General features: G+C 27.0%; 1 protein-coding gene across 5 annotated transcripts in view; it reads left to right on the top strand.

Annotated features, from left to right (window-relative positions):
* The window catches only part of LOC107447595 (Vacuolar protein sorting 16B), a 33,240-nt gene extending 9,601 nt beyond the window's left edge, over nucleotides 1-23,639 (top strand). For all 5 annotated transcript variants that reach the window (XM_043049758.2, XM_043049757.2, XM_043049759.2 and 2 more), the window contains exons 5-17: nucleotides 937-1,002; nucleotides 2,525-2,617; nucleotides 3,854-3,990; nucleotides 6,757-6,784; nucleotides 8,488-8,561; nucleotides 8,636-8,726; nucleotides 10,855-10,995; nucleotides 12,836-12,877; nucleotides 14,607-14,696; nucleotides 16,988-17,074; nucleotides 17,995-18,084; nucleotides 21,106-21,210; nucleotides 23,531-23,639. In XM_043049758.2, coding sequence (XP_042905692.1) covers nucleotides 937-1,002; nucleotides 2,525-2,617; nucleotides 3,854-3,990; nucleotides 6,757-6,784; nucleotides 8,488-8,561; nucleotides 8,636-8,726; nucleotides 10,855-10,995; nucleotides 12,836-12,877; nucleotides 14,607-14,696; nucleotides 16,988-17,074; nucleotides 17,995-18,084; nucleotides 21,106-21,210; nucleotides 23,531-23,551 — 1,065 coding nt within the window. In that variant the 3' untranslated portion in view covers nucleotides 23,552-23,639. The remainder of the gene's footprint in view (nucleotides 1-936; nucleotides 1,003-2,524; nucleotides 2,618-3,853; nucleotides 3,991-6,756; nucleotides 6,785-8,487; nucleotides 8,562-8,635; nucleotides 8,727-10,854; nucleotides 10,996-12,835; nucleotides 12,878-14,606; nucleotides 14,697-16,987; nucleotides 17,075-17,994; nucleotides 18,085-21,105; nucleotides 21,211-23,530) is intronic.
* The last annotated feature ends 1,536 nt before the right edge of the window (nucleotides 23,640-25,175 follow it).

The raw sequence follows: 25,175 nt of genomic DNA, 5'->3' as shown, positions 1-25,175 counted from the left end.
ATGGGAGGCTGCCGAGATGGTGATCTCTTATGAAAAAGTCGTATGGGCTCTTGTAAAATGAAAAATAAATGGCTTTAAGAAAAAGTCAGTGATTTTACGCAGTGATTAGTGTAAAAAAAGATATTAAGGATTAGCTATTTTTCTTTGTTTGCTGTAAATTAAAATATTGTTTATTATAATTATTATTTTTTTAGGACTTTGTATTGTTAAGAAGTACTGGAGATCTAGAAGCCTAATGACCCAATAGTCAATGGCTGGCATTTGTTTAATTAAATAAAATTTTTTTTTTTTTTTTTAGAAAAAATAAACAAATTATTGATTTAATATAGGGTCCATTATCATGGAAAGGTGCAGTTTGGTGTCAGATAGCTATACATTTCTAAAAATTCTGGTAAACAACACTTAATTAATCAAAAACTAAGTTCAGTCTTAAAATTTTTTTAGAGTGGCACCCATGGTACTTATAATATTAGATAGTACTAACAAAATTGGGTACTATCTAATGTATTCTTTGAAACTCTTGTCATTATATGATAGTTTCAAATAATAACATTAGATAGTATGTGTATGTTTTTTTATTATCAATTTTATTAATGAATTTTCAATCCATTTCAGAGTTTAAAGTAAAGCATTCTTATAAGTTATAACACATTACATTATGGGTTAGGTGGTCTAAAGTTCTGCAATTTTGAGGCCAACAGCATGCAACTGGTATTGAGCACTGACCTCCATTACTTCTTCAATACACTGTTACCCCCTATCAATCTAAAGATGGTACAGCTTTGATAGTACTCAACTATGAATCATCCTCTTTAATCCAAATCAAATCGATTTATTCTTTAACTCAGATTAAATTCATATTTAAATAGGGAAATTGTCAATATTTTTTGTTACGTTTCAATATAAACTTTTTCTCTCTCTATTTTGATATTTTAGCAGGAAAAGAAAGACATTAAAGAGTTGACAGCTTTTCGAACCATTAAACAAATGATTTTAGGACAAGTAAGTATGTTTTATTTAAAATTATGTTTTATTGTTATGCCATCAAAATTTACGTTATATTTTTACACATTGTGTCATTCATTCTGATGAGAAACATAGCTCGTAACTCATTAAAAAAGGATACTTTTCCCTTAGGTTTGATAAGTAACTGATAACTGGAACATAAAAAAATTTCTTTCGCTTCATATTTATTTATATTCGTTGATGAACAGCCGACCCAATTTTGAGTTTACAACTACTAATGTTCAACTCCATATCCTTGTTGTTTCTTTTTAAAGTCTGATTTCATTAATAACAAGGGTTTTATCTGATGAAATATTGCAAGGGTAAATTATTGTATTTCAAAATAGACTAATAAATAAATGAAATTCGAGACTAAAAGTGGATAAGAGTAACATTAAACTTGTAAATTCTAATTTTCCATTAGCTGTATGTAAAACAATTTGCTGAGAATTGACACATTTTAATTATACTTAGTTTTATGTCTATTTGAATACTTTAAGAGCTTTAAAAGCATATTAAATACGTAGTTAGTGTTAACCAATATTGATCAAATAGGAATTAGATGACCATATTAAAACATAAAAATTTAAAATTTCAGTTGAAACATATTTAATATGTTACACTAGTTTGCTTTTAATTCTGACAAATTTTTAAATTCTAATATAATTCTATAAATATTAAATTCTAATAAATTCTGTTATTAAAATAATATTTGTTGTAATTATATTTTCCAATTTGTTATAGGTAAAAGTAATATTTGTTGTCTATTTTCATTTCTTTCATGTAAATACATTTAATGCAGTTGAATTTGTTATACCTCGAATTTAAAGAAAAAAAAGTGAAACATATTTGTTCTACATAATTAATAAATAATGTGTGAAACAAATGAATAAATAAATTAATTTCATATCTCACGTAACTAATTCTATGCAGCCATATTTCCCGTTGCTGTTTATTGCCATTTTCAACCGGCCAGCAATGTAATTTAAAGCTTAAAGTTGACTTATAAGAACACCCAAATGCGTAACAACTTGTCATTATTTATTTAAAAGTATGAAGCAAATAAAGTGAAAAATGCATAAATTAAAATAACAGATGGGGTGGAATGATACTTCGTCGCTCAAACTAGTCACCAATATTTTTTCTGTTTACCAATGTGATCAGCGACAGCCAATTTAAATTGAAAGTTGCATAAAGGTCACGGGGAAAAGAATGATGCTGCTTAAGCTAAGTAATCCAGGGCTGCGTCAAAGTTGTGTGTCTTTATTTAATTTCTTTATTTTTTTTTAGTTAAAATTTATGCAATGATCAATGGTTCTATTACAAATTTATTACCTATGCTATTTCATTTTCAAATCAATGTTATTTTTTAGCTGTTTGCTTATTTTTGTTATATTTAGTTATGATGTGAGTCATTTTCAGACTTATTCCTTTTATTACTTATGCTATCTTGTTTTCAAATTAATGTTATTTTTTTTACTGTTTGCTGATATTTATTTATGATGTGAGTCCTTTTCAGAGTTATACCTTGGAACCCTTTAAGTCTAGAGAAAGCAAGTCTGAACTATTGAAAATAGCGGTATCTAGTCATGATGGAAATGCTATTCTTGCTGTGAGTGTCTTGTTTTCTATCTTTTTAAAAAAAAATAGTCGAAAAGCATTTACAGAAGTGTTTTGGGAGGACTTTCGTTAGCATACATAAATCTTATTAAAAGATTTATTTACTTTTTTGTTTCAATAAAATATGTTTGTAAATTTTCATTTAAATTTCTATTACTCAATTCTTTTAGTACTGGGTTAACTTTATAAACTTGGCTAAAACATTAATTTTTCCAAACATGAAAGAGTAGCTCAAAAATAAATAACTTCATTTTTACAATAAATAAATAAACTTAAAAAAAACTGAATAAATATTTGATTGTACTAAATAAAAATATCTAAAAAAACTCTGGGAATATAAAAAGACTGACAATTTTTTAAAGAAATTTATTTGAATTCCTTTAAATTTTCTGTTATTATAATCCTATTTAGGAGAAAGTTTTAAACCTTTCAAATGATAAACTTGAAGTTGCTTATTGCTGTATTCATCTACAATCATCTGTAGATAATGAAGTGTTATAAATTTTTCTTTTAAAACATTTCATCCTGAAAAAAAAGTGTTGTAAAAAATGAAATGGACTTCTATTAAAAATTTTTAACTATAAGATTTTATTGTTTGAAGTAATAAATGAAAGGAAAATGCACAGAGGTAATATTTTGAAATTGTTTATCTAAGAACTATAGTTAGCAACTTTCCTGAATGCATTGCAGTTTAGTATTAGAATAAAATTTTTTGCATTTATAATTTAAGCAATACACGTTTTAAAAAAAAAAGAAGACGAAAAAAGTAAGGAGCTGAGCCAAAATATTCTAAACTAAAACTAAATGTCTTTGAAGAAACATGTACTATAAGAATAAGAAAACTTATGTTTTTTTTTTAAGATATCTGATATTTTTACTGTTTATTTTCATAAAATATATGTTTATAAAAAATATTTACAATACATATTTTAAACTTGCATAATATAATTAATTGAAGAATAATTTGAATAAGAAATTTTTTTTTTACAATTTTTGGAAAATATTCAGCTTATGTGAAAGCAGTTGGATTTTTTTTTTATTTAAGTGAAGTGAAAAGAAGACTTTGGACTAATATTTTTATTCTTGGCATTCAATATTCTAAAAATTTAATAATTAATTTTTTTTTAGTTAAATAGTATTATGGCATATTTCATTGCTATTTCTAAATTTGATACTGAAATTATTTTTTAACTTACATTCAATTATTTAAAATGATGATATTTTTCAGGTAGTATCATTTTTAAAAAGCACACTAAAGAAATCCATATTTCATAGAGAGATCCGAATGCATCCTGATGCTGTGAGAGTTTATTTAAGTTTCCTCGAAGAAGACCATGAAATGGATGAATTGGCAAATATGTTCTTGTATGTATTTCTCTCTTTCAAACCAACTTATTTGTTAGAATATCTTTTATACAATTAATATTTCATTTAAAGATGTTTTTTATGTATTTAAATTCATTATATTTGGCATGACAGCTCAAGGTGGGCCAAGGCCTTCTGTTGAAGATTCTTTTAGAAAAACCTAATTTTTGATTGAGCTTTACCTTAGTCACTCTAAAATCTGTTTCTACAGAACTGAGCCATTGTTGTTTTTGGTTTTCTCTTTTCGACTTGTGATGGACTTTGATACAAAAATCTTCTTTATTGTATTTTTTTCATCCATTCTGGCAATCTGATCAGCCTAGTTCATTCTTTTATTTTTAATGTGTTTGTTGATATCAGGCTTTTTAACGATCATTTTCTTCTAAGAACTTTTCTTTCAAAAACTGCTTCTTCCATCTTTAGTTACAAACCAGGTTTCTGAATAATACATTATGACTGGCCCACTGAGAATATTAAAGCCAAAAAATTCAGTTTTCCTGGATGGAAAATGAAATCACAGTGAAGTACAAAAAAAAAACTTTCTGTTGGCCTATGAGATTCAATTTTAGATTTCAAAGACAATGTTTTTTGTGTTAAACAAAGTTCCAAGTTAAAATAACCTGATAAAATTTTTAAAATCTTGAAGACCAATTTTTAGATGATTGAGTGCGGAGTCGGACTGGCCACAGACCAAAAAAAGCGATCACCCCCTATGGCTTAGCCAAAATATTGGGCCTTCGTTAAAGATGAGGCCCTCTGATCCCATGTTCTTTTAAGCAAAACAAAAAAAATAATTATTTAAAAAAAATTAAGATAGCTTCAAAATATTCTTTGTTGTAGTTTGTTTTATTATTGGCATAAAATGAATAAAACATTTATTTAAAATTTTATTTAATGAATTAGTCTGAAGCTACGTAAGGTCGCAATTTAAATAACTATAGGAAACTAATGCATGGACATAAAATTCTGAGTTTACAAACTTTTGTGTCCATTGAGACCAAGGGTCCCCTCACAAATCAGCTCGCCTCTAAAACTAAATAAAAGGAAGGAAAAATACTTCTATGCAAAATGATTCATCTTCGCAATGAGGAATTTTGAAACAAAAGAAAAAAAACATGAATACAATTGCAGCATAATATAAATAAAATTATGAGTTAACAGACTTTTGATTGTACAAACCCAGGCCCTACCAGCAAAATATTTTAAGCCAAGGAATCTTTAAAACCTCCCTCTCTCTAAAAATAGAAGAAGGAAAAAAACAGATGAAATGATATTACAATGATTTTCAATATATTAACTCATACATGAATTTGCAATGATTACAACTCCTGTGCAACTAAAAATTGTACTTGAGTTGAAAACAGTTTTCCATTTTGATCTAAAACTTTAGAAATGTGTTTCATAAATTGATGCAGCATCTCAAAAAATGAAACAAGTTGAACTAAATCAACTGATTTTTGCTGATTTCAAATTGGTTATGTAATGAAAAGTAGTTACATAAATGCTAATATCTCATAACAATGCATGCATTTCAATATTTTTCGCCCATTGGTTTTATTGTCTATTTTTTTAACAAAAAATTGTTTTCATATGTCAGTTCTTAAAAGTTAAAATGCACTTTTCAATGGAAAACTTATGATAAATATTTTTGTTTAATAATATTGATTGAGTGAAAACAAAACTTGTTTAGAAATTTTTTGGGTTACACTAGTTTAAACGGCGTTTTAAATTGTTTCAGCAGTCTAGGATTGATAAAAGTAAATGAACATATTTCTGGAAATTAGTTTCCTGTCCTTTATTTTATTGATGATAATTAAACTAATGTTGAACAAAAGTAATTTTTTTGCAATTAATTCCAAAATAAACTAGGTAAACTAAAATGTTAGAGCTTTAAAATTAAATATAAAATATTTAGCTCATTATGTTTAAAAAATTTTCAAATCAAGTTACTAAGCGAAATTAATGATGCTTTATTAATATTTCCAAAAAATTGGAGACTTTTCAGGAGTTCTTAATTCTAGTGCACCCCTGGGCCCTTATTCCCAGTCCGACCCTGATTGAGTGTATCACTAGAAATTTTGTATAAATGAAGTTCTTAAAATTATAAATTAGCCTTCATGTTTTTTCCCCTACTTTTTTTTAAAATTATCTTTTCACACAAAGGTATAAGATGGAGCCACCTTACACCTTAGTATTTACATGTTTATTATGTGCCATTTTGAAATATTTGAGGACTTGCTATTACTTCATCACACGAAAAATATTTTGGGGATTCCTCATTCTCTGAGAATTTTGGAAAATTAACAGATTTAATCGTAAGCCAGCCTCCCACTTTAACTTTCAAAAATCTTCTGAAAATTCTCTCCCTATGTTCAAAAATTTTAGTTATCTATTTTGCATGCTTCCTGTTCTACTAATAATTGAATAAAATTAATATTAACTCTTAAAAATATATATATATGCTTTGTTCTTTCTTATAATGTGTAATGCAACATTTTTTTCCCTGGTGCATCATGTAATTGAAAGAGTTATAAACAAAACCTCTAAAGTAAAACTATTTAGACAAGTAATGTCAAACTAAAAAGTTTGTTGATTTTACGAAATGTTATTTACATAACTCAGGAAGAAATGGTACATAAAACTTGATATTTTCCGCGTCAATTACCCTGCATTTAAATAAATTTTAATTTCTATAATATATTTGCTTAAAAAATATTTTTATTGTTTTTAAATGCCCATTTTTATCTTGATGTTTTAACATTTTAGATTGTTGGACAATTCAGAGGAAGCTGCTGTAAGTAATTCTTTTTTTTTTTCTGAAATAATGAATAGAGTATTCTATTTTATGGCTATTTTTTTGCAATAGATTAATGTTGGAACATGTATGATAGTTATTATTTTTATTTCACACTGTTCTTAAAATTATAATAATATAAAAAGAAAGAAAAGAATTCCACCTCAATTTCTTGATTTTATATTGAATTATTTAGTTTTAAAACTTGAATTTTAATTATCTATTATTTATTAAGTTATTGCTTTTTTCATTTTAAGAGAAAATGCGTGCACCATAGTATTTTGTAGGAATAACGATTTTAAATTTTGTTATGTTCATAATCTCTAATAACTAACATTTTCCCTATTCACTCTAATTTGCTTTGGAAACTTGTTTTTATATAACTGATTTTAATCAAAGCTGAACTGTATGTTATGAAAGTAGAAAGATGATATATTTTATCATAATTTCATGTCATATTTTTATAGTAACAATCAGTTGTCTGTTTTTTAATTTAATCAACATCTTGAACATATACATATCTGCTTTCTTCAAAAAATCTGCACTGAGCCAAAAAAAAATTTTTTTTTTCCAACTTGTTTAATGAAAAATCAAGTTTAATGATACAGCTATGAGGAAATGTTGATTTAATTGCCTGTGCAATAGTATGAACCCAAACAGAATTAGTTTAGTTGCATTTAATTTTAAGAAATGTTAACACGGGTGAGCATTTGAAATTTAAAAAAAAAGCATTTAATTTTCAAAAGATATATTTCTTAAATTATTAAATGCTGTATTGAAATTATAAAGTAATTTTACTATGTTGTGAAAAATTATATTTCCTTTTGTTAACTTTGCTAATTTTAACTGTTTAAAAATTTATTTTAAAAATGTAAATGTTATTATAAAAAATAGATAAATGTTACTGATTATTTTTTTTTAGTCCTTATTCGTGTAGCAAATAAATTGGATGCAGCTTAGTGTGAAAACTGATTATATATTTTTCGATCATAATAGAAATGGAAACCATTTTATTTTAAATGCGTTCACAAACTTTTTGTCCAAAATGTTATTGAATCGTACGTACTAACAAGGAAACAAAAGAAATAAAATTCAATAATATTGTCTTTCGCACTTTTTCAGTCTCAACGACAGAATATGCTCTACTTAAAAAAAAAATTTCTCTCTGGATTGTTAAAATCAAGCAAATTTTTAAACTTTTCATTAGGCATGAAGGCATATAATTTTATATAAAAGAAATTTTTTGTGTAAATTGCAGCTAAAATTCAGAAATTTTAATGCTGTGCTATTGTCACTTTCTGGAGAAGGATGTGTTACAACTTAGAGGAAGTGGGTGTTTCTTTTCTTTCTTTTTTTTAAAAATTAATTATATTCTGTACTTAGTTGAGGGATGTATAGTTAAGTGCAGATTTTGTCAGTGTCCTTAGTTTTTTTTCAATAAACTTAGTGTTTAAAATTTATTTAGCCTTTCTGTGAGTATAATGCTTTATTTCTTATAGTTTTTTAAAAGATGTCTGCAATAAGTTTTTTTTTCTTTTTACAAGAAAACTTGTGTGTAAGGTTTTGAAGTAGGGTTATTCGTGCTTTAAAAAAAAGGCAAAAATACACATTGTAAATGTTATCACAGGGTAGAGATGTATTTTAGCAAATTTATTTTCATACTTTATGTTAATATTGAGGTAAAGTGTTTCCTTTCTTTTCAGATGACAAAGTACAAATCAGCTCTATCTCTTCATCACCCAGATAGGAAACTGAAGAATATTAATAACTGCATTAGGTATTCTATTTAATATGTATAAGTTGTTTTCTAATGTTGATTAAGATGGCATGCATTATAAATGAAGTTTTCAGCACTCATTTTCAGGGTGGTGTTGTGGATGATTTTCTGTGTGCCTCTGTCCTTGAACACAAGCAACTGCTGAGGGACCAGATTGCTCTAGATGTGAGTTCCTTTTTTTATCTAATAACTCATTCTGATATTCTTCTAATTTTTTTTCTTGAGCTTGGGGCGAGGAGTAATCGACCATGTCAACCTTCATCTATGAAAAGGTACCCTTCATAGAATCAAGTTAACATGTCTTATATACTAGTGAGTTAGAATTGTATATTTGTAGTGGTAGATACACCGCAAGCTTCTTTAATTATCAGAATAGTATGCATTTATGAAAACCAATTCTGATAAATTCCCCTTGAACCTTTTAATAAAGTTAAAATCTTATGTAACAAAAACTTTTAATATGAAATATTGAACAATTTTAATTGCATTTAAATGCTCACTCGTTTGAAAATGATATATTAAATTGCTTTTAGAAAACTATTTTGTACTACCTTATTTTAAATGTATCTAAATAAATATTTATGTATAAATATTTATATTAATAATAAATAAATATTTCGAAGTAATTGTTTCTTTAAATATATGACTTTTCTTAAAAGTATTTTAAAGTAAAGTTATTTTTTGAAAATGTAATAAATATGTATTATAATTTTCAATACCCCAAATTTTTCATATTTGAAAATCATCAGTGCGTCCATTTAGTTCACGTTATTTAGATTCCATGTATTTTTCAGGCATAAGTTAATATTTTTGCTTGTATTCAGTTTCAAATTATAAAAAAATGTCCTATGCATTTCACAATATCCTATGGGTTGTTGACCGTGTAAAGTTAAGCCCAAATAGCGCTAGGGGTTAAAATTCGTCACAAGACTTCCGTGTTTCTACTTGCGATTGATTTTTATGCTTAAGTTTAAAAAATGGTGCTATCAAATATTATTATACTTATAGTGTTTACAATGTAACACTTTCTTTCAATTTAAATTTCAACAAAACAAACATAAGAATTTGGAAGACTCCGCAAGCCTGCTATGGCCTGCAAGATGCAACCCAAAAAATAAGTAGCGGTGATAATTAATGATTTATACAAATATAGCCAAATAGGTGATAACACTTAAAACATTGCAAACCTTACACTTTATTTATGCTGTGATATTAATTTTCTTCAATTCAACTCACAACCAAATAGAATTTATAAATTACAGAAAACTCTTATGAATGGTAAAATTACACGTAAATTTAAACATAAATCACAATAATAAAACTTCCAAGAATATTAAGCCTGTTTGTATTTCTCCTCGTATGCATAACATAAGCGGAGGGATACACCTGAAGCTTTCTAAATTTCTTCCGGTTTTAGAAAGCCGGTTATTGTTTACATTCAGCCAGCCATAAATGCTTTGCCTTATAACTTTTAAACCAAAAGTAGTAAATACTGTTTGCAGATGATAATGTGTTTTTATTTCATTACTACTTTTTATAATATTAAAGAATCTGTGGCAGAATCAGGGCGATATTGTTGCCGAATGTTACGGAGTATTTGCAGAAAGATTTTGTCTTTTCTTCAGAATTATATTCAAAAGATGCCTTTCTCGGGCATCGGATTTTTAAAAAAAATGCTTATCATTTTTCTATTCTCATTTGAGAATAATAGGGGGGGGGGACAATTATGAAGTAAAAAAGTTTCTTTTCTTTTCTGTAGAAATTTTTGTTCCATTTTTTTTTCATGCAGTTATTACTACTGATTTCCACATAGTTTTTTTTAAAATCTGATATTTTTAATACCATATTATTTATTACAATAACTGAATCTCAAATTGAAAACACGGAATTAGTAACCTTTTTTTGAAGAGCCCGTTTGCATGATTTCAACGTCCATCTTTTTTTTGGTTCTTACTGCTACAGATTTCACAATTATATTTTTTAACTTTATTTTTAAATGTGATGAGAAATTACAAAATGCAAAAAAGGAAATAATTAGTGTGTTATCTTGATACATAACGCGAGAATATCAACCATAATATTTAAATAAAATTTTTTTATATATTCACTTAAAAAAATAATTTTATTTTAACCGAATTTTTAAATTTGTTAATTTATTTATTTTTAAGTCTCTTGCAGAAAGATATTAGTATTAGATAGGTAAGTCGCAGAAAGCCCAAACAATTCTGCCACAGGGGAAATAATTTTTGTTGTATATTTTATGTATTAACTTCTACTCATTTTTTTATTTCAGGAGTATCATGCAGCAGCAAGTTCTTCTGAAGTTGAGGCTTTTAATTACTATCGACAACTTACGAATGAAATTAAACTTGTTGATACCTCTGTGATGTGTAGCCTTATTTTTCAAGCTTTGTTTTATTTCAATGCATCTGAGGTAAATGTTATGACTCTCGAATTTTAATAATATCTGAAATTCAGAACAATATTAAACCAAATGCAAATGCTATAATATATTTTTTATTATGTACTTAAAATTTGAAGAGTTAAATTGTTTTTGCATCGTTCGTCCAAAAAAGATATAGTCTGTTAGAGGTTATTCTCTCTTGTAGGGTATATTTAACATAATTTTGCGGTGATATACCACCCTGGGATGTACGCCGTTCCTATAAAAGTTGACTTAAAAGGAAAGCTGTTCAACAGAAAAGCCGTGCCGTCAGATACGCTGCACAAAATTTTACTGTGTGATCGATCGTGGATTTAATGCATCTGTTTCAAATATCAATTCATATACAAAATAAATTATAAAACGTTTAAAAACCATTAAAATAATTATTAAATATATGATAAATTAATATATAACGTTAATGATAATTTTTTTTTAAAAATGATTTTTTAATATAATGAATGTATTTTCTTTGAAATTTTAGGACATTTAGTTTGAACAAAAATAACTGTGTCTTTATTTATTCAATGATTAATTTGTAATTATTAAACTATATATTTTTTTAGAATTAGTTAGAAACATCAATTATTTCAGCCATATTATTGTTTTCAAATAATACTGTTAATAATGTAATTGTTTGTAATAATATCATTAATACATTTTATAATAATTCTGTTAATTTATAATATATTGTTAACTCATTTTATAAGATAATTTAGCTAGTAAATCAAAAAATCTAATTTAGACCAAATCTGATTTGTTTTTTTGTAGAAAAAATCATGAATTTTGCCAACCTTGCTTTTTTATCATGACCTGTGGTTACGTACTGTGTATAACGTCGAAGCAAATATATTAATTCCAATAATGAATAGAACACCTATAATATTTAATATTTATTCTGTATAAATAATAATGCGTTATTTGTTAACATAACTTAATCAAGAGTCAAAACATCATATAATTCCAAAATGAAAATGTAAAAAAATGTTTTGAGAGACAGAGGGTATTTATTATCAACCCAGAAAAATAATTTAAAATTATGTTGCCTGCTTAAAAAATATGAAATGAAAGCATAATAGTGGAAAAAATCATTTAAAGTATATTAATCTGCAGGTATATGTATATACATAGGGGTGACTTGCAAATGTTGCAACAGTCTTATAGGCAAATTAGAGCACATCATACAGATCAAGAAATTCATGTCAACCCATGACTGAAAATGTCACGGTACACAACAAGGGGTGCTTTCCTAATATAAATGTATTGTTTGTGTTCATTTGATATTTTGTACTTTTATTTATCTAAAATATCTTAATTGTATATTTTCCTACAATTATTGTTTAATTTTAATTATTATTGATTTGTTGACAAACTTGCTAAATAATTAAATTACAATGAAGCAGCTATTTTTGAGCCTATTTGAATGTAAACTTTGACAATAATTAACAAAAAATATGAAATTAAGACATTTTAGATAATAAAAAGTACCAAGACAGATGAACAATAAGTTCATAGTATTGAAGTGTCACTATTGCTGTATGGTCATGGGTTGCCATGTAATTCTTGATGTGCCCTACGTCCCTTAAAAGTTTGTCACAACATTTGCACGTTACCCTATGTATATATATTTAAATTAGTGCACAGTGATAATAGTAATCACTAGTACTTGTAAAGAATCGTTCATAAAAATGTTTAATATTCATTGTGATTTTTATTAAGTAACATTTTTTTATGGCGACAAAATTTACTAAAATTTATATATTATGCATTTTTACAACTGATGAATATAAATTATATATTGTATACTAATTTTTCATTTTATTTTTTATAGGCAGCTTTTATTAGTCCTGGATATACTAAAGCCACATATAATGTAAGCCACATTTATATAATGTAAGCCAAATTTTAAAAGTTCTCAGTATTTTTACAATTGAACACTCTCTTATGACCTTGAAGTGTTCCAGTGTTTTTTTTCCTATCTCCTTTTTATTTATTTATCTATCTATTTATTTTTATCAGAGATGATTTATGTCTATTGATAAGCAGATCTATGTGTTCAGCTTATCAATATTGCATAATATTTATAAATCACACCTGACAGCCAATTCTTCCTTTTTTGTCATTAAGTCAACTTGAATTTTGTGACAGCAATATCAATATAAAATTAAATTTATTTTAATTGTAAAAATTTATAAATTAAAAAAACAACTTTGAGTGTTTCACAGCTCTAAATTTTTTCTCATCCAAGCCATGACACTGACAAGAAAAGTTGTTTTTTTATATCTGTGGCTTTAATGACAAAATAATTTTTCTTCTTTCCCCACTTTCCAGAAAAAACAACTTTTGTACTCCTTCTAAACAGCCTCATTAAAAAGGCCAAATATTCGGCTGGAAAAATGTTTAACCAAATATTCAGCAAAATATTTTTTTACAAAAGTGTTTTTTCTTTGAATTTTAATAGATTTAATAAAGAATAATCAAAAATTGTGTTTTTTACTTTACATTATTAGAAATAGTTTTATATATTTTTAAGTTCTGTAACTTGTACATGACTGCCAAATTTATGCTCTGGAAGACAAATGGAAAAGGGAAATTTGTTCAATTGAAACTAAATTATTTTTTACTGAACCATTAGTTTTGTACTGCTGATTTTTTTTTTTTAAATCATATTCTGGCAAATCAATTTTGTTGTTTTTTCAGCACCTTTTGTTTTAAGAATCATTTTTCTCTTTTTGTTTCTCTTTTGTTCTTTTTTTGTTTTGTTCTCTTTTTGTTTCGTTTATCTGTTTTCATCATAATACAGTATTTTAATGCAGTGTTTCTGATAGATTTTTTAATTTATTTATTTTCACTTTTTTCCTTTACGTAATACAGATTTTCAGGTTCATAATTCCTTTTGAGAATTAAGGTAGATTTTTTATCTTTTTTGTATAAAATCTTCTGTTTTTATGTGCATTTTTATGATAGCACAGCATTTTTGACAGACTATATTTCTTTTAATGTTTTATGAATACTATTTTGTTGGAAAATATTATTTTTAGCATTTTGAGTTTTGTTTTAAGAATTAAGAGGATTTTATTCCTCTTTTTCAAATTTACAACTTAAGCTTTTTTCATAGCAGTTAATCAGTTTTTTTTTAAATTTTTCTTAAATATTTCTTATAAATAACTATTATACTTTTTCTCCCTTTAACCCATACCAATAATATAGTAAGTTTTAATTATTTTTTAATGATTAAACTTATATACATATGAAATTATTATATATGTTTTTTAATGATTTTTTAGAAAGATGTTGCTATTTGGCCTGCCAAATATTCGATACTCTGCCGAATATTTGGTGTTCGGCTGTAGAGATTTTTTTTTTATGGAATTTTTGATCGTAGTTTGTCTTCGAAAAACTTGATCTGCTTTTAATTTTAGAAAAAAAGTCCCATTATTTATTTGGGGGGAATTTATTTAACATAAGCAGAGCAAAGGCTTAAAATTATTTTTTGAACATTATTATGTAGATTTTTTTCTAAAGCTCTACTCGATGAAGGGGATTTTTCTTTTTCCTTTTGAATTGTGGTGTGTGTTCTAATATGTGTTTGTGTTCTGTAGTTATCAAGAAAACAATATACTTGGGGTGCTGTTAGAGCGTTTATAGTATCAAAGAAATGGGCAGAGATGGATGCGCTGTTTATAAGCAAGGTAAATGAACACCTTTTAGAGTTAAATGATTTTAACTTGCTTGAAATGTTGCACACTATGATTGGAAGTAGCAAAAAGCATCTTATCTCTATAAACATAGCTGCCAACTCTACTGGATTTTCCAGTAGACTACTGGGTTTTGCCAGTTTCTCTTGATCTACTGGTTTAATTAAAATTTTCCTAATTTTTTGTACATTTTAGGAAATTCCCTAAAATTGAGAAAGTTTCCTTAAAAATCCCTATTAAAATAGAATTTTTGTACAGATTATTGCTTTATTTCTAGAATATTTAAATAAGTATTATTAATACATAATCATAGCTGCCAACATAGATAGGAAAAAATCCAATAGATTTTAAAAAATAATATAAATTTCATGATAATTGTTGCATATTGTGCTAAAAATTTTACAATCAGGGATTTTTATAGTCATCAAAGTAGAGAAACTGCAATATTTTCTTGTCATTATTAACATCAAATGAACTTGAAATGTTATGATTTATGTTTACTCATAACTTTGAATAGTAATAGGCATTTAATTCATCAAAGATAGTTAAAAGATTTTTTAATTAATTTAAAAAAGAAGCTCTGAATAAAAATAAAGTGAACATTTTAGAACAAAAAAAGGTTTTAAATTGATTTCTATAAATGAGGCTCGCTTCATTATGCATTAGTAATACTTATTTAACTTTTCAAGACAACAATAATCTCAGCAAAAATTCTTTTTGCATTAGGGACTATTATTATTATTATTATTTTTGAAAATTTTAGGGAATTTTCTGAAATGTTCAAAAAACTAAAAGAATTTTTATTAAACCAGTAGACCTTGAGAAACTGACAAAATCCGGTAGAGTAGGCAGATATGCATAATAAAGCGAACCTCTTTTATACAAATCAATTCAAAACTTTTTTTGTTCTAAAATGTTCAGTTTATTTATATTCAGAACTCTCTTTTTAAATTTAAAAAAAATCTTTCAACTACCTTTGATGAATTAAATGCCTAATAAAATTCGAAATATGAGTAAACATGATACATTACATTTCAAGTATGTTTAATGTAAATCATAACTGGAAAAGATAGCAGTTTTTCTGTTTTGACGACTATCAAAATCCCTAAAATTCCATATGTGTAAAATATTTTGTACATTATACACCAATTAACATGAAATTTATATTATTTTGTAAAATTTATAGGATTTTCTCCTATCCATGTTTGCAGCTATGTATAGATAACAAAATCTTTCGTAAATTACATTAAATCAGCTGATTTCTTATTCGGAAACTTAGTTGAATTCAATGGGGAAGTGTGCTTCGTAGAAAAGGAAAATAATCATCGTATAAATTTGCCTCTTATAGTGAATCAATTTGATATTCACTACTAAAGAAGTAAATTTACATTATCAGTTCAGAATATATTTCATAAAATTATACAATGCATAGGCATTTTGTAACTACACATAAAAGGTACATTTTTAACTTATTATGCAGTGCTGCTCAATGCAAAGTAGTAAATGAGGAGAAATTTTACTTGTTAGCAATGATAACGAATGTCATGTAACAGTTCAAATCGGAAACAGTTTTTATCTCTCTTTAGTTTTATGTATTTAAAAATTTCAATATCAGAGGCCTGTCCAGGTTTTTTTAAGAGGTACCTATTTTCTGAAAATTTAGACATAATTTGTGAAAATTAGAAATCATGCTAAAAAATCAACACAAAAATATGGTAAAGTAAGAAAACATTTTCAAAAATTGTCACTCTGAATAAAAATCATTTATGACTGGTAAATTCTAATATATTTTTTCCCATATATTCAAAAACAATTTTGCTGTTGTAAAATTTTGGGCTAAAAATTGTAGTTGCATTTCTATGACCTGTATAGTTTGTCTAAAGTAGTAACTCCCCATATTATTTGTCTGGACCCGTGGCAGTGACTATGCTAACAAGGTATAACGATATCAAGTGGGGGTGTGGGGTCATTGTTTAGGACAGGATTTGAGTGAACATGTCCTAACAGGGAAAGAAAGGGAATTTTTTTCATATTGAGCTAACCTGGAATAAATTGTAGCTACCCTTTCTGAAATGCGTTATTCTTGTTTCCATAGCAGCAGATGGCCTCAGATTTTGCGGCGGGTGGAGTTCTTACTGTAGACAAACTATAGAGCGACCTGCATGAAATTGTTTACTACAAGTTAAACTGGTTAATAATTCTCGAAGTAATGATTTAATGATGCACTTTTTTTATTCCATTTTACTTCCTGTACATTTATGTGCTGTTTTATTTTTATTACTTAGAATTGGCTTGGGAATGAAAAAGTTAAGTCCTGCATAAGTTTTCCCCAAATAATAAGAGTTCTATCAAAAATGCAAGCAACGCATGAGGTAAGTTGTATAAAAACTCTGTGTTTAAAATGTTTCTTTAAATTTATGTTTCATGTTCAAAGTTTTAAGGGTGTGGCAATAATTCAACATCATGATAAAATAGAGCAATATATATAAAAGTGCAAAGAATATATTCAGTTTTTGGTTCTGTAACAAATTATGTAATTTAAGTATGATATTAATTTGTATTTATAGAGCAAATTATACTCATTTGTTTCCTCTTTTTAAAAGTAATCTAGTTTTATGTGCACTTTGTTAAAAAACCTAATTTTTTAAAAAAGAGTTATTCTGTTTTTTATTATTCATTATCTGACTCATATCATAATTGGCTATTTATAAAAGTGTAAAGAATATATTTAGTTTTTGGTACTTATATTATATAATGCCTGAATTGATGAAATGTTAACACAGGTGGGGATTGGAAATAAAAAAAAAACTTCATTTTTAATTAATAGTCATACCTATCGCATATACTAAAAATTTAGTGCAAATTAATTTTAATATTGTGTAGACTATTTAGATTGTATCAACTAAAGACAAATTGTCAATTTTTAACTGTTCATGCTAAGCGTTCCAAGCAACATTAGTTACGTAACAGCTGGAACGAGACCACTAAATATTTTCACAACCACCAGGTATTCACTATATTCATTATAGTGCTGTATTGCAGAGTTTTTTGTTGATACTTAATTTATTAGCCCCTCCATGGCTTTAAAATCTTGGTCATTGATAACATGCTCCATATATGCTTTTAAGAATATAAAATTAAATTTATTAATAAATTTCATGCTGGATAATTGTATGTTTTTTTGTTTTTATTTGATTGATTTTGCAATTTTTTGAGAAAAAAAAGATATGCTTGCCACATATATTTAGTTTTAGATTTTGTTATAGTAATTTTTTCTATCTTTTCTTCCAAGCTTATCTCTAAATATGTGGGCTTCATAGAAAATCAGGAATTGAAATTGCTTTTGGCAAAAAAGTACAAGTGCCATTCTGTGGTTATTGAGGTGAGCCTTTTTTTCTACTTAATTAAAAAAAAATTATTATTGCACCAGTTTAATTGTTAATGTTTATAACTATGTACAGTGAGCAGGAAAAAAGATATCACGCTGAATAACTTTCCTTCTAATCATAAGATTTTCACATTCTGAGTGTCAGTCTTAATGGAGGGTTGCAACAAGCAACTATTTGCAACTATTTTAGGCCTAAGGCAACTGTGGCAACTTTTTATTTTACCTAGAAAGGCCAAAAAAGCAACAATTTTCAGGAAAAGGAGACTTTTCTGTACTCCTAGTGATGATGGTGCATGAATTCGATTGCACGACTTGTGGCCCATGGGCCCATTCTGAATAAAAGAAAAAACATTCTTATACTATCATTTATGTCTGAAATACCAAAATTTTAATTTCTTCTTAATATTCAATTAAGTATATTTTATTTTTTCTCTCTGATTTATAATTGTGTTATTTTTATATTTTTTTCCCTTCTATATTCTATTTCCCATAATTTACTGTTTTCAACTTTTATCAAGGTATGCATTTTCTGTTGTGTAATTTTTTTTTAATTGTATAAAACTTATCTTTGAATAAATTATGGTATATGACAATTAAGTCATTCAATAAAATTTTAGTCATATTTTTGATCAAATTTTGTTCTTATTTAGGCAACTATTTTCATGCCTTAGGGTACTAAAAGCAACTTTTGTTCATTTTTTTTTCTGTGGCAACCCTGTAAGGGTTCCTGGGGATGACCTCAAATATGCTAATTATTTGTTAAGTTACGAAATCGGACACAAAAGCGTACTTTCTCTGAATAAAGATATATATTTTTTTACACATTTGGATTCTTAACCTTCAAAATATAGAGGTTAGCTGCAATTACGAGAACACTTTTAATAAATATATATCTTCTTCATACAATAAAAAAAAATCTTTGTGGCCAACATTATTTTAACATTCTTCATTAATGTGCCGAAATATTCCTGCCCACTTACTGTGAAGTAGACATGTGCAATTTCATTGTTTACTTTCTCTTTCTTTTTTTAATTTTTTTTCTCACTTTTTGTGTCATTCCTTTGTTTTTTAAGATAAATTTCTGTAAATGCAAATTATTACTAGCTGTTAATTATAAAACTATTGTTAATTATTTGTAACTAGCTGCCAAATATACTTGTTATTAAAGATGTTATTAATTTGAATAAATTTTATAAAATATATCATGTGAAATATTTGTTATTAATACATTTCTTTTTTGTACAGTTAAATATTTTTTGATCTCTAACATAGTAGCAAAATTTTTCACCTATTTTTCTGTGTTGCAAAAAAAAAATGTAGTTTAATTTTTTAGCTTAATATTTATTCGAAGAACTACTAAGCATTATTCTAAAATAGTGGTTTCCCGTTTTTTTTCTCCTATGAAACCCTAAATTATTGCCTTTCTTTTAGAAACTTTAGTTGTTCATCATTGCTTTTACTTTCTTTTTTTACTTTTAATTACTATTAAAATGTTTAATGTGAATGAAAATTTTTCTTGATGTTAACAATGAAACTTTCAAAGATATTTTGTAATAGACAGTTGAATTTGTAGGACTGAAGTGGCAAATTGTCTAGTTCATATTTTCTGCCATATTCAAATGCTAAAAAAAAAATGAAATTGAATTATGTTTTTTTTTTTAAATTAAAAAGTTCCATATGAAATACTAATGCAATTTTCTACAAATCCATATCCTTTTCTTAATTTATTCCATTGTTATAATAAGAATACATTTTTTAATTTTGCTTATTTTTTTCTACTGGTATTTTACTTAAATAACTTCTTAAGAATAATTGAAATCTTAAATAGATAATGAATAATTGATGAGACATAAATATAATCACAGTTTTAAAAAGAATGTCTTAACTTGTGGTATGGTAGGTTAACTAGGGTAACCAATGTAACCCTAAGGTTCCTCAGAATACCTTTTGGGAACCAATGTTCTAGAAGTAAGAATTAAAAAAAAATTTTGAAAAAAATGCCTGCTCAGAAAAACTTAGTTTCCAAAATTAGTTAGCTATTCAATAAATATTGACTTCATATCAGTATAAAAACTATATTTTCTGTCATGAAAAATAAGTCCTAGTTTTTTTTTTTTTTGAAAAATGGTGTTGTGCACCAATCTTTTAAACAATAATGCACATTTAGATCAAAATTTTACAAATTACACTTTAATGTGAAGTAACTCGTCCATTTTAAAATATGAACCATCCTGTGTTAACGCAAAAATGAAAATGCTCTAACTAAATAACATTTTTTGTTTCTTTAGCAGTAATTACGCTTTTTTCATTACTTTATGTTCAGGGGAATCTTCATTGGAGGGCAATTAAGATACAATATCTAACTTAAGGACAGCTGTTACTAATGGAAGATTTCAAATTTGAATTTAAAAATATTCTTTGAGAAAGCAAAAAAGAACTTATACATAGAAATCGGGCATGCACAACCTACTCAATCACTCTTAGGTGAAAATAAGTATGTATATATGAAGTACTCGTGTAAGAGCTAATAATCTATAATTTGTTTGAAGAAAAAAAAGAAAAAATCAAATGGTAAAATTAATTTTATTCTTATCCAATTTACCTGTAAACAAAAACATAAAAGTGATTTCTTATTTCTAAACAAAAATTAAATGAATAAGTCTCACAAAATGAACAAATTACATTAAATTTTAAGAATTAAATTCATACTTTTTTTATTTGCTATCGTTCTTTTTATCGTTCTTATGAAAAGAAAATTTGCTATCGCAAATTTTCTTTTTCATATAGAACAGTATATGTGGAAAAGATCCAAAACATTATTATTGTTATTATTTATATTTTTAAATTAATAATTTTTGATTTTTTTTTAAATGAATTTATGCTCTTTTCCTCTGGTGCTGCATAGATTCACCTAATGAGTTTTTCAAAATAATTTTTCTCCTATAAATTTTGATCTAATCATTTAATGATTTTTGAATGAGTTGAAAAAAATTGATAATTCATTTATGTTCACAGATTCTAAAAACAAACAGAGACAGGTTAGGACTTTTACAATATAAAAGCATTCTACCTCCTCATTCTGTTGATTTCTGTTCAGCTGCTGATATTCTAAATAATAAGGTAACTATTATTTTAAAATTTTTACTTGACTCGCCAACTATTTTAAAAAGAAAAAAAAATGTCAGTGTTTATCATAGCCTGCTGAAATGTTTCTAAACATTATGAATTGATCTAAACATTGTTAGATCAATTCAGCTAGTTTTTTTTACTTAACACTGTTGGAACAGCTGCTTAAATTGCTTTAAAATGAAGCTCCAAATGACATTTTGCTCCAGCCTGCTCTAAAAAAATCGCTACTAAACTTATGCATTATTCATTGCGCATTGTGTGACTTTGGCCCAATTTTGCACCAAATTTCTGTATAAAAATCAGTTTTCGTGATCCAATTTTCATTTTCACCTAAATGTCGATTAAGTGTTTATTTAGGTGCATTTTCACACCATCCAATAGAGTGCATAAAGAAGTTATTTATTAAAAGAGCGAAATTCTCTAGTTCAGTGATTATCGCATAAGCTTTATAAACACGTCAAATACACCAAGAATAGTTGAGGGAAGACAAAAAATAAATTATGTTGTGTCCTTTGGCACATGTAATTCTCCAACGTAGAAATGAAAAATAAAAAGCACGCCAGCATATCTATTTCAACAAAATTTTAATTTAACTTTAAATACATCTGAACTAAAATCTTTTTTTTTAATTTTCTTTCTAATGTATCAAATTACATCTTTGCTTTTACTCGATGTATGCGTTACATCTTTACTAATTAAAAGCCTTAATTGTTCATAACTCTTCTTGTTTTTAAATATTTTTTTTAACAATTGAGAAAAAAATTTTGAATGTGCATATTGATCGATGGATAAAAGAGGTTAAGAATTCATAGAAATATGGAAATCCTGAGTCCTAAAACTTGTGTATTCCAACTGTTGTTATAATATAACTTATTAAAGGTATTAGTTTTAGAAATGCAAAGGTTGGCAAAAAATCCACGAATAACACGGATTTACTTTAGAATCTGTGCAAAAAAGACTAAGTCCAACAAAAGTAATATCATGATATTGGTCATATGCAAATTGTTAATAATATCGTGCTTAATATAACAAAATTAGATAAAACAAATAGAAGTTTCCAAAAAATAAATTATCGTTAATGTAAAATTACTATGGAATCAAGTGTGACAAAAAGTGATTTTCGAATGAATCGTAAACAAATAGTCATTACTATACTGTGTAGTTCAAGCATTTCAAATACAAAACTATGTCGTATGTAATTTTATTTTTATTTTATATCCGTCATTGAAAAGCCGACCCAATTTTTTTGGCTTTGCGACTACTGATGTACAACTCCGTTGCCTTTTAATTTTGGACGAATATAAAAGACGAGGAAACTCCTGGATCAGTACCCCCAGAGGTATTGATTTGTTATGGGAACATGGAGGACTTTGCAGCTCCACAGATTTAACATAAATCAGTCACCATTTACTACACGGGGAATCTTAGGCTGGCGGGGATGGATCCCATGTTGTATGTAATTAAAAAAATATCAAAAAAGTAGAAACCATTTAAATCTGTAAAAAGCGATTGGAAAATATTATGGGTATACAATAGGGATTAACGGCACAAATGAACCCCGTCAGAAAGTGGTAGTCTAAATGAGCGATTGGTAATAATACTGGCTAAAAATGACGAAATTTTAAAAATCACATGGAAATCAGTAGCAATAACTATCGAAAAGAGGGTTAAAAGTCATCTGGGAGCCGTGATGGCTCAGGGGGTAGAGCGTTCGCCTTCCAATGAGGTGAACCAGGTTCGAATCCCAGCAATAGCTGATTGATACAAATTTCGCACCAATCACAGTACTCGTGTAAAATATCCACAGTGGTAGACAGATCATGGGCTAGAGTCCCCTTGCTGTCAAGCTAACCTTGGGAGTTTTTCATGGTTTTCTTCTCCTTGTAATGCAAATGTGGATTAGTTCATCAAAAAAGTTCTCCGTGAAGGCAAAATGTCTCCCAATACTTGATCCAGGAGTTCCCTTGTCTTCTGGTTTGGGTTCAAAATTACAAGGCTATGGAGTTGAACATTTGTAGTCGTAAACCCAAAAATTTAGTTGGCTGTTCAATAAAGGTTATGAAAAATATAATTTCAGGAAACTAATAAAGAAACTTGAGGATATATATATACATATATTTTTTTTGCATTATGTAGTTTGCTTTCAAAACAGGCCAATGTATAAAAAACTTAATTTTGAATTTTTTTGTTTCTTACTTTGATTTTTCTATTGCACAGTGTAACTATGTCATAATTTATTTTCTAATGCTGTTTGAAAATATTTACAATCTGCAAAATATAGTATTAATATCATTTGTTTGTTTCTTTGCAGACTGTGAAATGGCGAAATTGAGCATTTTAGTGTACATTTTGCTTGTTTTTGTTGATTCTTCTATGTTTTAAATGTTATTATCTCAAATAAAGTTTTATTCATTTTCGAATTTCTCTGTTTCTCTGCTGGTTTTTACTTGATAGAAATGACATAATCACTAAATTTAAGTAAAAATCATTTTAACTTGCATAGGAAAATTTCAAGTAATATTTTTATCCATTTCTCTAAAATATATTTTGTGTTAAAATATTTACTACTGAAAAAAGGATGCTAAATATTGTGAAATTTCAGTTATTTCGTGCTATATTGTGTCAAAATATCCAAACATTGTATAGGGATGTAAAAACTAAATTATGTGTCCCCTCAGAGCGCGAGAAAAGAAAAAGTGCACCACCAGATTTATGTAAGGCACTAGTGTATAGATAAAATATCTAAGGAGCTTAGTAGAACTAACTAAGTGACACTTTAGTTAATTTGAGTAAATGAGCTCTAAAGTTTATATGTTCCTCCATATTGTATTTTCTTTTAATCTCTATGTTTTTAGTATGTTTATAAAGGCATAACTTCGAAAATTTTTGGGAGTATATTTATTTGATTATAAAGGAAGATTTTAATGAGTTTTGTGCGTAACATTTGTTTTCACGGACGATTTTTAATGTTTCTTTTATCAAATATAATTTTGTTTGAAAAGATAAAATAAATATTCATGTATCTAGGCTCATATTCATAGAATAAAATTTTCTAAACCTTAATTTGAAACAAACTGGTACCAAATTTTATCTAGCCTTGTTAATCTAAAAACTGATAATAAAAAAAACGATTCAGAGGCAGGATGAACTCAGCTTTGGCGGAGTAGTTGCTTCACCAGCATCAGGTATCGAAAAAGCTCAGAAATTTTAACCGTCCCCGAGAACAATGTACCCGTCCTCCTTTGAAACTAACCTGTAGCTTATAAATAAATAAAAATATAATTTTCTCTTATTTATTTTACAAACATTTATGTAAATTGCACAATGAATTAGTAGTTACTAGGATTACATTATACAATAATAAAAGAAATAGTAGGTTACATAAAAGAAAAATTCATAAAAGAAATACCTAATATTTCTTAAAAGAAATACCTAATATTTCTTTTATGAAATAATTTATTTCTTTTATGAAATAATTTATTTCTTTTATGAAATAATTTAACATATGATAAAGGTCAAGTTGTCTGGAATGTCAATTTATCCGTGGGTACTGCGTTTTCTAAATGAATCAAATATGACGTTTGCCTGACAATGATTTACAGAGGTTTCTGCACATAAATCTGAAAGGGGTTTTCCATTTAAGTAGATGTTCATAATTGAGTTTAACGCTTCTTGTTTAAGACCAGTACGTAATGTGTTTTTTTGTAAGTTCATTGCTGAAAAATCCCTTTCAATCGCTGCAGTACTCCCAGACAAGGGAAACATCAATTCCACCTTTCGCAGTATGTTGCTGTATTTCTAGATTGGAGGGTCATTTTAGAAATGAGGCGCTAGACTCTTGTAAGATAACAAAAATTGAAAATGTATCACGAACATTAACGGGAAAATGGCCGTCCGCGCGGACGTCGGATTCGAGAAATTCGTTGTCCGCGGGGAATTTCTGACCTCCTAGACGG

Source organism: Parasteatoda tepidariorum, chromosome 8 (genome assembly GCF_043381705.1).
Source record: "Parasteatoda tepidariorum isolate YZ-2023 chromosome 8, CAS_Ptep_4.0, whole genome shotgun sequence".
Lineage (NCBI taxonomy): Eukaryota > Metazoa > Arthropoda > Arachnida > Araneae > Theridiidae > Parasteatoda > Parasteatoda tepidariorum.
Note: the sequence above shows the minus strand (reverse complement) of the source record. Positions and strands in the feature narration are given on the sequence as shown.